This window comes from Notolepis coatsorum, assembly GCF_963971535.1.
Source record: "Notolepis coatsorum genome assembly, chromosome: 7".
In the NCBI taxonomy this organism is placed as follows: domain Eukaryota; kingdom Metazoa; phylum Chordata; class Actinopteri; order Aulopiformes; family Paralepididae; genus Notolepis; species Notolepis coatsorum.
Genome location: NC_140171.1, coordinates 113359330 through 113375981, shown reverse-complemented (window position 1 = coordinate 113375981; position 16652 = coordinate 113359330). Strand labels below are relative to the sequence as shown.

General features: G+C 44.9%; 1 protein-coding gene across 2 annotated transcripts in view; it reads right to left on the bottom strand.

Moving 5' to 3' along the window:
* The window catches only part of LOC311231563 (ras and Rab interactor 2-like), a 106156-nt gene that overhangs the window by 77039 nt on the left and 12465 nt on the right, over positions 1-16652 (bottom strand). For both annotated transcript variants that reach the window (XM_084318186.1, XM_084318187.1), the window contains exon 2: positions 10535-10665. In XM_084318186.1, coding sequence (XP_084174312.1) covers positions 10535-10603 — 69 coding nt within the window. In that variant the 5' untranslated portion in view covers positions 10604-10665. The remainder of the gene's footprint in view (positions 1-10534; positions 10666-16652) is intronic.

Genomic DNA, 16652 nt, shown 5'->3' with positions numbered 1-16652 from the left:
GCTACTTTGGCGTATAATCATTAATATTATATTCCAAAGAATTATATTGGAAACACGGGGTTTCGAACACCGGTCGCTGGGTTGCCAGGATTGAGCACTACCGCTGAGCCACTGTGCCAGATGGGATAAATTCATTGTTTATACATTAATGAACGAGACAAGATCCACAATCCACGCATAGACACTTCAATTTTATGCTTGAATGAAACACAATCCAGGCGCTCCATTAAACATCCACAGCGGAGAATATGAAAGGAATCAGAGCCAAACGAGCGATAGGTTTCAATCATTAAAAATATCCCCGCGGGATTCACATTTGCAATGCTGCGTGTTGTTAGAATAACCACATAATGTGTACATCGCACTGAGCGAGCGCCACGGTATATATAACGTGCATTATTTAGGACAAAGTGAATTTAGTATCAGCATTTTGGGTCTATTTTACATTTCAAAAGCCCCCTCTGGAAGATGGAGCACAAAAACGTAATTCAGAATGGTATAAAGCAGATCCTAGACTGTGGGAATAATTTCAGGAAACGCGCTGTCACTTTCTTTGCGGGGGCGTGGCTGTGCTTCATCCGGCTAACTTGAACTTAAACCCTGCTTTCGACCAGGCTCAAACTTTTGGATCTGTTGTCATGGTGATTTGGACAATCCAGGTACGGGGAGCCGGAAAGTCCGGCTTAAGTCAGACTTAACCGAAAGTTATCCGGCTAACTCAGTTATCCAGGTACGGGGAACGGGGCCCAGGCCATGTAGGTGCAGCATAACATAGACCCAACTAATTAATTATAAAAAAGAATACAGAGACATAGCAGAGTCTAAAAGAGGAGGGGCGGGGAGGAGAGGAGGATAGGATAGGAGTGGAGAGGAGAGGACAGGAAGAGAAGAGAAGTGGTAACAGAAGGGCGAGCGTGAGGGAGATTATTTACAGCAAATGAAGGTCCATAAACAGATGAGAGATGGTGATTGGCTGACTGGCTCTGGGCAAAACGTCCTGTTGGAGCCATAATGGAGCCCTAAAGACTTTTATTGGGAAGGCCTGATACCCAAAACATAATTACAACAGTTCTATCCAACTCTTTTATTTCTTATTAAGGCCCCGTTTAGACAAGCGTTTTGTGAACAGAAACCGCAAAAGTCATCTTGCGGTTTCACTTTTAATTTTACGTTTAGACGAGCGTTTTGGGGTGAAAATCTCTCCGTGCAGACGACGCTGTAACGACGGAGACCCGCTGTCACACGATTGGCGCATATGTCACATGACGTGCTGTGAAGACCCGCCCTACTCTGCCTCTGATTCGCAGACTGTGGATGGGGAATGTGATTGCACCAAAGCAGAGTCACTCACAGACAGTGGGTCCACTCACGCCGCGGGACAGATTCTTGTGTATTTAACCCTTTCACTGCCACACGACAGCCGGTTGTGTGATAGTAAAGGGGTAACCTTCTGTCGTGTGGCAGTGAAAGGGTTAAAAGTACTGCCAATGTAGCCTTCAGGTGATCTCCGTTGATATAAGTCAGACATACTTGCTTTGTTTACGTCTCGGCTACTGGCGCATACCTGCTACCTGTGACGTAAGCAGTACGCGCGACCAGAGCCGTGACAACCCTTTCGTCATCGTTTTATCAGATTTATACGTTTTAACAGTTTAGACGAGAGCGCAAAGCTTTTGCGTTTCTAGGAATTCCACCCTGGAAGGTAGTCTCATATTTTTGCGTTTTCACCCCGTAAAAACGCTGTTTCCGTATAAACGAAAGGCACATCCGAAAAAATATTTTTGCGGATTCACCTGCTAGCGTTTCCGTCTAAACGGGGCCTAAGACTCGCGCTCAGGCGCCTCCCCTTTTCTGTCTCCCGCTTCTTCTCCTCTCTGTGCCGAGTCACATACATACGCACACACACGCACGGCACGCACGGACACACATAAACAACTCCACGCAGAAAGGTCATTTATTCTGCTCTTTGATGAGTGTAAAGGCCACCAGAGTCGGGCGTACTGTGAGCAGACCGGACTCCGCACGGCATGTCTGCAGTATTTTTTTTTCACAAAAAAATTAGGCCCTATATGTTCCCACAGCCCAATGGTCCCACAGCCCTATGTCCCCGGACGTACCCCAGAGGACAATTGGATAATAGGTTGGGTGTAATTCTCTTACCAAATTAAGAGAAAGGGGGATCAAATCAGATAAAAATTTATGAAAAAAGGAAATGTGGGAACATAGGGCCTCATTTTGACAGTTTACTACATTTAATGCAGGTCGATGTCAACCAACATGCCGAGCAGCCTTTTGTGTGACACCGGTGCGCGCCGCGGACATCCGCGTAACCTGCGGACATTCCGCTTTGAGTCCGTGGGGACCTCTGTGGAGTCCGGTCCGCTCACAGTACACCCGACTCTGTGGCGGCCTTAAGTGTGTGTGTGTGTGTTGTGTGTTGTGTGTTGTGTGTTGTGTGTGTGTGTGTGTGTGTGTGTGTGTGTGTGTGTGTGTGTGTGTGTGTGTGTGTGTGTGTGTGTGTGTGTGCGTGTGTGTGTGGAGGTAAGCAATTCATCCCTGGCTGCTGTTACAGCCAGGGATGGAGTCAAAGGGAAACTATGTGTTTGGTTTTGTCACACAGAGATCGCTTTCACTGGGCACTGGCAGGATGGAAGGAGTCCAGACAGACAAAAACGGAATGAAGGACAATTTAAGAAAGGCACATTGGGCCTTCATTGGTGTAACTAATAACATTAATTGTGATTCCATTTAGGTGTGCCAGGGCCCTGGTATTGTGGACCTTAAAGGGAACAGAACCATAATCAATGTTATTAGTTACGCCTGTGCTTACCCTGCTATGACACGTCAACATGGGCGCTGTGAAAAGAGCATATTGATCCACATGGAGGTATTATAGAACTGGAGGAAGGATGGCAATATGGCCGCCCATTCATTTCAACGAAAGTCGCTCACCCAGGCCAGCGCATACAAGAGGCAAGTTCAAACAACCGTGGTGCTGTCTGCTCATACTAGTCAATTTCGCCAAGTTACCACTCTGGGTGATATCATGGTCTTCATGATAAAAAAGTACATCATTAACAATGTTATTAGATGAACTATCCAGAACAATTTTATTACACTGTAAAAAACTGTGATTTTATATGTCTGCACTTTGTGTTAATTTAATTTCTATTCTACTACTTATTGCACTGCACTATTGCACTATTTTACTCGGTCTATTCTATCTGACTGTTAGATGTACTTACTATCTGTTAGATCCTAATGTGAAAAACTGTGATTTTATATGTCTGCACTCTATGTGCTAATTTTATGCCTGTCTTTTTTTAAGGGCTGTGTCTTTTCTATGGGCCTTATTTGGGAAAATACCCCACTGGGCCAGAAGGGATGAGGCTGCATTCTTGGGTTTGGCCAGCAGGGAGGATCTGGGTGCCTGAAACCACTGCATGGGGACCGATTGATCCAGTATTTGGCTAAATCTCAATGTCCAGACTAAGGATTTGCAGACTGAGCCTTCACATCCTTGACTGATGTATTTGTGAGTTCTCAAGTTCGGGAGTCCAAATGGTTGCAAGGGTTCTGAGTAGGAAGAGCATTTGGAACAGAATCAACATCAGCTGTGCAGTACAGACCTCAGATGTTTTTAGAATAATACATAGAATGGGCAGAGAACAACATGAAAGCGTGATTGTGGGTTTTTATAACAAATGCAGGTTCTGCATTTACAGTACAAATAAAATACCTATATAAATGAATTTGCAAGCTGCAGGTTAATAAAATAAGAAATAGCCTATGATATTACTTGATATAGGCTTACTCCAATAATACCACTGTAGGTCTATTTCAGCTTAATTGGTAATACTAATAAAAAAAAAAAAAAGGTAAAACAAAGCATTGGGATAACATTTACAAAAATGAATACATTCACACATGTCAATCATTGATTGATTGATTGATTGATTGATTGATTGATTGATTGAAAACTTTATTAACAGATTGCAGAATGGGTACAATACAGTACGGCTCAATACAAACAATTGTTAAGGGGATGCAGACCAGAAAAATACTTTCGTCTTGTTTACATCAGGGTCCCCCATTTTCAATTCATCATAACATATATTACATACATGACATACAGATATACAGTACTGTTACATCAAGACATTTCTGACATACAAATATACAGTACAGTACTGAGAAAGATATCATAAAAAAGGAGAAGAAACTGTACATTGGAGGGGGGTGGGGGGGGTTTGGACATTTACGGGGCCAGTTTCTAACTATAATGTTTTTATAGTTTCATTAATAGTACAGCTATTACTCTGTCAATATACACACAATGACAAAATAGTTAGTTACGTGTGCAACAGGTTGCTCTGCAATTCCCATAAACCCACAAGCAGTTAGATGGTAGAAAAACCACTAAAGATGATAAATTCATATAAAGGAACATCCATTCCTTTAATAGAATACCAATGAAGACAATACATGGAACATTACTCTAAAATAAACACTTCTTGTGTAGTACTAGGAATGTTGACAATATGTATGACATTAGATTAAGAAAATTACTAGTATCCACATTAAAATATAAGCTTTGGATTGTGGCAAATCCCAGTTTACACTATGTAATTGTGGTTTGTTTCCTCAAGCAGAAGTTTGAGTCTGCAGAATTGCCAAATTACGGAAAGTGTGCATAAAGGGCTCAGAGAGTCTGTGAGAGATGATCTTACAGATTTTACAGTGGGATAAACACCCCCTCTGTGTTCTCTCTGTCCTCTCCCTCTCTCCTCTGCTCTCTGTGTTCTCTCTGTTCTGTCTGTTCTCTCCCTCTCTCCTATACTCTCTGTCTGTTCTCTCTCTCCTCTGCTCTGTGTTCTTTCTGTTCTCTGTCTGTTCTCTCTCTCCTCTGCTCTGTGTTCTCTCTGTTCTTTGTCTGTTCTCTCCCTCCTCTGCTCTCTGTGTTCTCTCTGTTCTCTGTCTGTTCTCTCTCTCCTCTGCTCTGTGTTCTCTCTGTTCTCTGTCTGTTCCCTCTCTCCTCTGCTCTGTGTTCTCTCTGTTCTCTGTCTGTTCCCTCTCTCCTCTGCTCTGTGTTCTCTCTGTTCTATGTCTGTTCCCTCTCTCCTCTGCTCTGTGTTCTCTCTGTTCTATGTCTGTTCTCACCCTCCTCTGCTCTCTGTGTTCTCTCTGTTCTCTGTCTGTCCTCTCTCTCCTCTGCTCTCTGTGTTCTCTCTGTTCTCTGTCTGTTCTCTCTCTCCTCTGCTCTGTGTTCTCTCTGTTCTCTGTCTGTTCCCTCTCTCCTCTGCTCTGTGTTCTCTCTGTTCTATGTCTGTTCCCTCTCTCCTCTGCTCTGTGTTCTCTCTGTTCTCTGTCTGTTCTCTCTCTCCTCTGATCTCTTTGTTCTCTCTGTTCTCTGTCTGTTCTCTCTCTCCTCTGCTCTGTGTTCTCTCTGTTCTCTGTCTGTTCTCTCTCTCCTCTGCTCTCTGTGTTCTCTCTGTTCTCTGTCTGTTCTCTCTCTCCTCTGCTCTCTGTGTTCTCTCTGTTCTCTGTCTGTTCTCTCTCTCCTCTGCTCTCTGTGTTCTCTCTGTTCTATGTATGTTCTCTCCCTCTCTCCTCTGCTCTCTGTTCCCTCTGTTCTGTCTGTTCTCCCTCTCTCCTCTGCTCTCTGTGTTCTCTCTGTTCTATGTCTGTTCTCTCCCTCTCTCCTCTGCTCTCTGTTCCCTCTGTTCTGTCTGTTCTCTCTCCTCTGCTCTGTGTTCTCTCTGTTCTATGTATGTTCTCTCCCTCTCTCCTCTGCTCTCTGTTCCCTCTGTTCTGTCTGTTCTCCCTCTCTCCTCTGCTCTCTGTGTTCTCTCTGTTCTATGTATGTTCTCTCCCTCTCTCCTCTGCTCTCTGTTCCCTCTGTTCTGTCTGTTCTCCCTCTCTCCTCTGCTCTCTGTGTTCTCTCTGTTCTATGTCTGTTCTCTCCCTCTCTCCTCTGCTCTGTGTTCTCTCTGTTCTCCCTCTCTCCTCTGTTCTCTGAATTGTGTTCCCCGTCTGGTGCCATTGTTGTAGTTATTTTAGTTCCTGTAGTCTGCTTCCCCTCTCAGCAGTCTCTTGTATGTAATTAGCCCAGGTGTGTCTTGTTTGTCTATTAACCTCTGTGTATATCAGTCCTGTTTTTCGGTTCAGTCCTTGTGGTGTCATGTTCTGATAGTGAGTGGTCTGTTAGTAGAGTGTCATTGTCAAGTCTGTTATTCTAGTCTAGTCTGTTCTTATGTTTATTGCTTTTCAGTTTGATGTTCCAGTTTTTACTTTTGGTTAGTCAACCAGGCTGTCAACCCTTTTCTCTTAGTTCTTGTGGTTTTGTATCCTGTGCCTTATTTTCATGAAACAACCTTGGAACCAGCCTCCATCGTTCTGCATCTGAGTCCTGCCACACCCCCATCAATTTGTGACACTGTGCAATACACAGACCATGCTAGTAAGGCTACATTCACACTGTAGACAAAGGTGGCCCAAATCCTTTTGCTCATATGTGACCTGCTCTTTTTTCAGATACAGGTCTGATCTTTTGCAATGCGACCTCAGTCTGAATAGTCATGTGACTTTCATGCAACTTTCACGTTACTCTAGATTGGCTTTTGTCACATTTTCTTACATCCATCTTATTTATTGTTCATTTGCGCATGTGACCAGTTCAGGAGTGTGACCAGTTCACACTGGAATCTGATATTGGGCCACATTTAAAAAATAACAGCCAAACAAAAACAATCTTAATTGAGCACTATGGATTGCAGTGTGAACGTATCCTAAGTAGCACTAATAATATGCTGACAAGAAGGCCCAATAGAAAAAGCTATAAAGCTGTGTTGGTCAAAAAGGTTTTTGAGGTCGACCATAATTTTCATATACTTTTTATATATTTTCATATACATCCTCCTGAGGGAGGTTCCAATACCAAAATGTGTTGGTTCCTTTTCAATTTCTCTGCCCTCTAAATAAAGGCTTTTACTCTACAACTCACATTCGTGGATGTTCTTTTCTTTTTTTTTATCCACTTTTTCTCCCATTTTCTATTTTTCTCCCATCCCAATTTCGTATCATCCAATTCAACCCTCCCCTATCTCAAACGCTGTTTCATGCCTCCCACAAGCCGGCTGTAATGTGGACGAAGCCATACATTGCACGAGTCCCCTCCGGTACTCGAGGTAGCAGCCGTCGCATCTTTTCACCTGTGCAGCGCGATCTTTCAGCGTCAGGGGTCTGCGCTTTTGGAGGGACACCGCCCCCGTCGCTTCCTGATTCTACTGCGCAGGCGCACCAACCGACCTGTAGGAGTCGCTGTCCACAACGTCCGATCCCCACCCATCAGTTGTATGTGAAACTGAAAGCAATGTGGAGCGCTGGGATCGAACCCAGCGTCTCCAGCATTGGAATGAATGAATGAATGAATGAAAACTTTATTTAACAGATTGCAGAATGGGTACAATACAGTACGGCTCAATACATACAATTGTTAAGGGGATGCAGACCTGAGAAAGACGTTTGTCTTGTTTCCATCAGGGTTTCCGTGAGCGCCTTCCGTGAGCGCCTTGCCCACTGCACCACCTAGCCGCCTGTGGATGTTCTTTTCTAAAGTCGACTCAGGCCATGAGCACCAATAGAGTTTTATTGGAATCCCAATTCTCCTCTGATCCACTGTCATTTCAACTTTACTCAGGGTTCCTGCAGGTTTCAACAAATTCAATGTAAGACTTTACGACCTTTTTAAGACCACTTTGAATATAATTCAATACCAATTTCACGGCCATACTGGTAAAAAAGTATGAAGGAAAATGACTATGAATGAAGTAATTCCATACAAATTGTTGGGGGGGAACTGATTACCGTATTACCGCACTGCTTACTTTGCAGCCAAACACATTCAAACGAGATACAGAGAAGTTATCGCAACATAGAAGTAACTTCCTAATCAATAAATTTTTAAGATCTTTTTAAGGCCTAGAATTCTGATTCATGATTAAATGTAATAAGACCCGTGAGGCGGTCGGGTGGCATAGCGGAGATTGTGCTCGTCACCAATGCAAGTGGCTGCGGTCTCGACTTCCGGAGTCAGCATTGCCTGCGGCTTGGGCCGATCGTCATACTAACTTGTTTGGCTGAGTTAGCGGGAGGGAAGTCGTGGGTGGTAATCTGGCGTTGTGGACAGCGACGCCTACAGGTCAGGTCTGGGCGCCTGCTCAGCGAAAGGCAGGAAGTGGTGAAGGCAGCGTGACCTCCCACACGTTACACTTCACCAATGAGAGTCCTCGCTGCCAGGTGAAAAGAGAGCCGCTGGCTGTCTCCGCATGTCGGAGGAAGCATGTGGTAGACCTCAGGGCTCCCTTGTACCGACCAGTAGGGGGAACATGCGCACAACAACCAGGTAGGGGAGGGGGGGAATTGGCATAACGACTAAATTGGGATGGGGAGAAAAGCATAGAAAATCAGGCGGAGAAAAAGAAGATAAAAATAGAAAATAATTATATAATAATTCCAACCGGAAAAAATTTGCCGAAAGGTCTGGATTATTACATATCTCGATGTGATCTATCAAGAAATATCTACAGCAAGAATTTTGGGTCTCAATGAATCCAAAATGACATTGTGGTTAGAAGTGGTGGAGAAAATAAAAGCTAGCATATAATGGTAATGTCTGGTTAGGAGCTAGGGAAAATGGATGGATTATCCAATGGGGGGTCCGGCAGGGGGGGGTACGAGCTAGAGCATATGTGTGTAGGTTTTTAGATAACAGGTATTAAGGGTATATCCTATATAAGACAATTAACTAAAATGTGATTTCATTGGATGTGCACTGTCAACTAATGCTTGTATATCTTATCGTGTGTTGTCATGTTTGTTTATGTGTTTGTTTAAAAAATAATAAAAAAATTAAATACAAAAATTAAAAATTAAAAATTTAATAAGACCCTGCAGGGCGGCTAGGTGGTAACGCTGGAGACGCTGGGTTCGAATTCAGCTCTCGGCGTTGCTATCAGCTTGGCTGGTCGTTCATACTAACACAATTGGCTTGGGTGGGTGGGTCCTGGGCGTTGTGGACAGCGACCCCTACAGTTCGGTCGGGGCGCCTGCACAGCGAGGGTAGGATTCCACACGTTACACTCTCCCGGTGAGAATCTGTGCTGCCAGGCTGGCTGCACATGCGTCGGAGGAAAGCATGTGACAGTCTCCGGCCTCTCGGACCAACAGTAGGGGGGAGTGCGCAACAACCAGGAAGGGGGTTGGGAATTGGCATAACGACTAACAGTGGGATGGGAGAAAAAAATCGGAAAAGGAGGGGGGGGAAAAGATAATAATAATAATAAAAAAAAAAACAAGACCCTGCAGGAATCCTGTTACTTTCACCTTGTATCACAGTCTGCAGCAATCCGGCATCCCTTCCTAGTTTGCATCCAATTTAAATCAATTAGTGGGTTCAAAATGGCACAAGTGAAGGCAGCTTAATCGGTCTCTTGTGAAAGCATCATCACTCCAGTGGGATCAGCTCAGCCGTGTACAGACACACTGACGTGTGACATAACGTTGTGTATTTGTCGGTCGGACTGGCAGAGGATGAGAGGCAGTGCGAGGCTGATGGAGGCAGCAGCCGCGGAGAGAGAGAGAGAGAGACAGAGAGAGAAAGAGAGAGACAGACTGACCTAGATCATTAAATTACAACCCTCGTCTTGCAATAAGCCCCAATGAAGTGCTCTTAATGAGACAAGCAGATTACGTAGTGCATACCTCATATGCGAGACCGCCTGGGCAAAAAGTGCTGAGAAGTGTTTTTTGCGTATTTCCGTGTGTCAGGGATGGCATGCATGTGTGTATGTGTGAGAGAGCGAGAGAGCAAGAGAAAGAGAGAGAAGGGGGGAGGGGGCTAGGGGGAAAGACCAAAAGGTTGAAGATTTTGTGCCACTGAACATTTTATGCCATTTTAGGAGAAGAGAGGGGAGTTATTATCCCTGTGGTCTGTTTGTCAGGCTTCCAGCTGTGGCAGCTGGCATTCGTCACGCCCTGGCAGCAAAGACTAGAGAAAAAAAGCAACCAAGGAGCAACTCCACATAAAAACATGAGAATGTGATAATAACAGAAACAAGACGAGACAGGTGTAAGAGGCCCCAGCGTGTGAGCAAAGTGTTTCTCTACTAAGATGAAAATGCAGAGCAAAAACAGTAAACAAACAGTAGTTTCAGCTTGTGTTGACAGTCCACCAGTCAACCAATTAACCACTCACCCACCCAGCCAGCTAGTCCATCAACAGTCAGTCACCAGTCAGTCAGTCAGTCAGTCAATCAACCACCCACCCAGCCAGCTAGTCCATCAACAGTCAGCCACCTACAGTAGTTAGTCAGTCAGTCCGTCAATCAACCACCCACCCAGCCAGCTAGTCCATCAACAGTCAGTCATCACCAGTCACTCAGTCAGTCAACCACACACCCAGTCAGCTAGTCCATCAACCTAGCCAGTCAGCCAGTCAGTCAGCCACCTAGTCAGTCAGCCAGTCAGTTCTTACCTTGAAGAAGCTACCACTCCGGTCCATCTGGCCAGTAGTGGTACTGCTGGGCAGTGTGCTGGAGGCCATGTTTCTCTCTACTGTGTCGCTGTGCGTCTGGGTCTGTATTCACGTCTTCAGCAGCTGGAGGCCTGTGAGTCAGACAAACAAACAGCAGACCAGACACTTTAGCTGTGGTGCTACCAAAGGAGATTCCTGCTCTGGCCGCAGCCAGAAGTACAGAGGTGCTGTTCTGGTGGAATGATTTGAATGTCTCTCTGTCTCGCATAATCCTATACATTCTATTCTGTCCAGAGCTTCTTCCTCTCATCACCTGCCCTCCCCCCTCCCTTCCTCCTCATCTGTAACTTACTCACCTTGCCAGGGTTTGGTTCTCATGTCCTCATCGACACATCAACCTAGAATTCATTTCCCAGCTGCTCAGACGGCCTCGATTCCAGCGGCACAACCCCCCCCCCCCTTTCCCCTTCCCATAGAAACGCTATTTGTTGCTGAAATGTCTTAATATACAGCATAACAAAGACTTCCATAGCGATGTTGTTCTTCTAGAATGGTATAATGATGATATGGGGACACAGAAAGATGATATACCACCACCATCTGGCTGAATGGCACCAAATTAAGAACTGCACGCCCCTGGGTCCTCAGCAATACACCCACCAAGCGTGAAGCCGATCGGATGAACAGTTCTCGAGATATACGAAGAACAGACACGCACTATAGCGCCATCATCTGGCCCGGAAGACTCTCAGCACTGGGAGACAACAATCCACCCACCCTTTATCTCCTTTGCTCTCTCTGTCCAGCCAGGCTGAAACTATTAGGTCGGCAGCCCTTCAAATCTCTGGCAGCTCTACACAGTGAGAACCAGAGTATGTCTAGTATTCCATTTCACACAGGAAGGAAGCCATCGCCATCACCTCCACCATGGCAGAGAGAGGAGGAGAAGAAGAACAACAGAACAGAGACAAATAAAAGTGGGTATCTGAAAGAAATAGAGCTGTCACCTCTTAGTCCATTGGTCGGGTCAGTTCGGTCTTATAGTCGACCAAGACAAAAGTTAGTCTATGTAGTTGTTTTTTGTGCTTTTTTTCCTGAATTAATTATTTCCAGAGAAATGATGATACGCACATGATGAACACTAGATTTAAAGAGGCCCTTCTGCATGATTGCAAGTGGGAAATACAATTGTACAGATCTGTCGGTGAAATCAACTGATCGAGTAGTCGACAGTTGTGATTGGAGGATTAAGAAAAGAGGGCAGGGTTTGAGATAGGTCAGTTTCTTTGGTTGAGGCCTGTCCTACTGAAAACTATTCCTATTCATAATGATTTGTGGTATCAGTGTTGATCTTAAGGCATAATAAATGTGTATGGCGTATTGGTAACTATGAAAAACTATGCAGCTGAAAAGTTTCAAAATGTTGGATTAGACTAGTTTATGATAATCTTCGCTGTGAAAATCAATTGAACGTGGTATGATAAAAATTTAAAATTTAAAATGTTATTATTATTTTTTGCATTTCTACAGCTTTTCTGGTCATGCAGGACCGATAGAGGAGAGGGAGAACGGGAGAGGAAGTGGGGAAGACAGGCGACAAATATCGCCGGGAGCTGGAGGCGAACCCGGGACGGCCGCGTAGGTGTGCGAGGCACTATGTGGCGGCGCGCCACGAGGGCGCCCCTGTATGATTCCATTTTTTATGGAGGCTACAAGACTGATTATGACTTTCTCTGTCACATTCCGCTTTTGATGAGTTAGGAAAGAATATCCTTCATCCGCATCAAAGTATTCTTTGTCTTTTTTAGCATTGAATTTTAAGTGGTATTTACATCAAAACATTTCCCAACCATAGAAATAAATGGTTCAATGTGAGGTTGGTCATAGCCATAGAAATAAATGGTTCGGGCGCCCCAATGGCGAACCACATAACGCGCTGAGTCGCGGCACGGCCGACCCGGGTTCGATTCCCGAACCCGTCGTTATTTGCCGAATGTCTTCCCCCCACTCTGTCTCCCGTTCCTCCTCTATCTCTCTCTACTGGACTGCCCAGTAGTAAAAAGCGATAAACGCTAAAAAATAAATCCTAAAAAAATATATATAAAATGGTTCAATGTGAGGTTGGTCGTAGCCATAGAAATAAATGGTTCAATGTGAGGTTGGTCGTAACCATAGAAATAAATGGTTCAATGTGAGGTTGTTCGGAGGGATAACTGATCATCCTGCTATATTCCTTCATCTGTAATTTATCAATCTCCCCAGTTAATAGCTAGATTAATAAACATATATTAATAATCAATTAATCTAGATAAAATCATCGCTTAATTCGTTTGAATCAGATGATGCTGAAGGCCATTTTGAGCCTATCTTGGTCCATATATGGGCATATGTGTGTGCTGTTTACAAGATACAAGATACAAGAGTTTTATTTGTCACGGCATACAAGTATACAATGAAATGCGGGGGGTCTTGCCCGCAAGTTTAGTTTAGTTTATTATGTTTATTTGAATAGGGACAGTGCACATTATTCAACAGTAATGACAGAGTACTACCACTGTAAATATGCCAGTGTTAACTGGGTAGCTAGTTTTCAACTGTAGTCTCTAGGCAAGATGTTAAGCAGAACAGATAGACATGACGTGAGGGCTTCCCCAATGTTGGCACCAAGAGGACGCCTCCTTTTAACTGGGCATGCGTCAGCCCCAGTCTCCTCCGTAGACCAGACCGTCTCATTTAACTTCGGGGTATACGAAGGACACACCCTAGTCTATGAAGGACACACCCTAGTCTACGAAGGACACACCCTAGTCTATGAAGGACACACCCTAGTCTATGAAGGACACACCCTGGTCTACGAAGGACACACCCTAGTCTACGAAGGACACACCCTAGTCTACGAAGGACACACCCTAGTCTATGAAGGACACACCCTAGTCTACGAAGGACACACCCTAGTCTACGAAGGACACACCCTGGTCTACGAAGGACACACCCTAGTCTATGAAGGACACACCCTAGTCTATGAAGGACACACCCTAGTCTATGAAGGACACACCCTGGTCTACGAAGGACACACCCTAGTCTATGAAGGACACACCCTAGTCTATGAAGGACACACCCTAGTCTACGAAGGACACACCCTAGTCTATGAAGGACACACCCTAGTCTATGAAGGACACACCCTAGTCTACTAAGGACACACCCTAGTCTACGAAGGACACACCCTAGTCTACGAAGGACACACCCTAGTCTACAAAGGACACACCCTAGTCTACGAAGGACACACCCTAGTCTATGAAGGACACACCCTAGTCTACGAAGGACACACCCTAGTCTACTAAGGACACACCCTAGTCTACGAAGGACACACCCTAGTCTACTAAGGACACACCCTAGTCTACGAAGGACACACCCTAGTCTCCGAAGGACACACCCTAGTCTACGAAGGACACACCCTAGTCTATGAAGGACACACCCTAGTCTACGAAGGACACACCCTAGTCTACGAAGGACACACCCTAGTCTATGAAGGACACACCCTAGTCTCCAAAGGACACACCCTAGTCTCCGAAGGACACACCCTAGTATATGAAGGACACACCCTAGTCTACGAAGGACACACTCTAGTCTACGAAGGACACACCCTGGTATATGAAGGACACACCCTAGTCTACGAAAGACACACCCTAGTCTCCGAAGGACACACCCTAATCTACGAAGGACACACCCTAGTCTACGAAGGACACACTCTAGTATACGAAGGACACACCCTAGTCTACGAAAGACACACCCTAGTCTCCGAAGGACACACCCTAATCTACGAAGGACACACCCTAGTATATGAAGGACACACCCTAGTCTACAAAGGACACACCCTGGTCTCCGAAGGACACACCCTAGTCTACGAAGGACACACCCTAGTATACGAAGGACACACCCTAATCTATGAAGGACACACCCTAGTCTACGAAGGACACACTCTAGTCTACGAAGGACACACCCTAGTATATGAAGGACACACCCTAGTCTACGAAGGACACACCCTAGTCTCCGAAGGACACACCCTAGTCTACGAAGGACACACTCTAGTATACGAAGGACACACCCTAGTCTACAAAGGACACACCCTGGTCTACGAAGGACACACCCTAGTCTACAAAGGACACACCTTTGTAGACCGCGTCATTCGAAGGCTACAACCCCTGAATTGAGACACAGCTTACATTACATGTCCACGTTCCATATTGAAGGTTTAACTCTCCCTGAGAAACAGAATTGTTCATCCGATCGGCTTCACGCTTGGTGGGTGTATTGCTGAGGACCCAGGGTAGTGCAGTACTGAATTTGGTGCGATTCGGCCAGATGGTGGTGGTATATCAACAAACTTTAGGCATATCTCAAGAACCGGTCATCCAATCAACTTCACACTTTGCAGGTGTATTGCTGAGGACACAAGGGGGTGCAGTGTCAAATTTGGCCAGATGGTGGCGCTATAACAACAAACTTTCCATTTGGCAGGTGTAATGCTGAGGGCCCAAGGAAGTCAATCGGATGCTGCAAGTTCTCCACAACGCTGTGAGCATCACATCAAATAAACACCTCAATAGCATTCTCTTTACTCTGAAGTCTATACACTGACCACAGTGCAAGTGTATATGTGTGTATGGGAGGTGGGTAATGGGTGGGTGGGTGTTGGAGCCTCAGCTGTAAGCTATAACAAAGACACATCTGAGCACGACTCGCCCACACAGGACCGCAGGCAGACCCTCTGGCTCTGCCACACAGAGACACACTGTTCCTCAGATAAACACACTGAAACAAACACAAAGACAAACACACACACACACGCACGGACACACACACAATGCACACATGCACAAACACACACTCGTACCCACACATAACTACTTACTTTCAAACACAAATAGCCAACTGAGAGCTATATTCACAGTGCGTGTGCACACACACACATTATATATATAGGCACATAAATCAAATTTTTATAGAAAAGCATATGAGGACTTTGTGAGAACTCCAAGTAGCAATTTGGGTTTAAAGCCCATTATTGTCTCCCAGTGGGGGCTATGCTGGCTGCAAGCCACTAATGAATGGTGTCAGTGTCCGATGGGCCGGGGAGCTTTATATACACAGAGGTGTGTGGCTTTAGAGGTTGTTACTTCACTATCATCCTCAGGTTCCATGGTACTGTTGAGCTCCCATGTTGTCTGAAACCATGCTGGGCCAGGGCTGGGAGGTAGGGCTGCTCCATAATGGCAAAAATCATAATCACGATTATTTAAAGGGGAACTATTTTACTATTTCTTTCACTATTTGGGCACTTTTACACAATTCATGTGAGTCTATGGAACACCTCTGTAATATATATATATTTTTTTATTCATTGTTTTGTATTTCTAATCAAGTCCTCAAAAACAGCATTTTTCTACCTCAAGATCTCGAGCTGTTTTGAGCCTGGGCTCCTAAACCACTGCGGAGCGTCGTCTTCCCCTGAACATTAACATGCAGCAGTGACTATATGACATCACATATAGGCACATTTTCAAACGACTCAGTTCAGTGAGGGTGAATATTGTGAGAGGAGAATTGGAAGAATGCGCCAATATGAGAATTTTGAGACATAGATCATATTAATATAAGTTCACATAGCTAGGAAACAATGCTAAACACTCAAAAAGGCCATTTATAAGATAGTTCCCCTTTAACACAATTACTCATTTATGTCAGAACATGATATGACAACGACTGGATTTGTTTTACCTTTCTTCTCGACCAAAAGCTGCCTTTCTGTCATCTTCTACAAGTTACCAAAGACATTTCAAAATAACTGGAGGAACGTGCCGTGGCTCCCTCCTCCCTCTCAACACCAGGGGGGGGGGGGGGGGGGGGAGACGAACACAAGACAAAATGAGAGCATCATGCCGGGCTGGGCGATATGGCCTAAATATGATATCACGATATTTTCTGACCTTTCGGCGATACACAATACGCATCACGATGTTTTTCTTTTTTTCCCCAAACAATTCATTATGAGGCTTACCAAGACAGTATTTGAGTTTGCAAGCTAACATTAAAGACAAAATAAAATACCCATGCATTT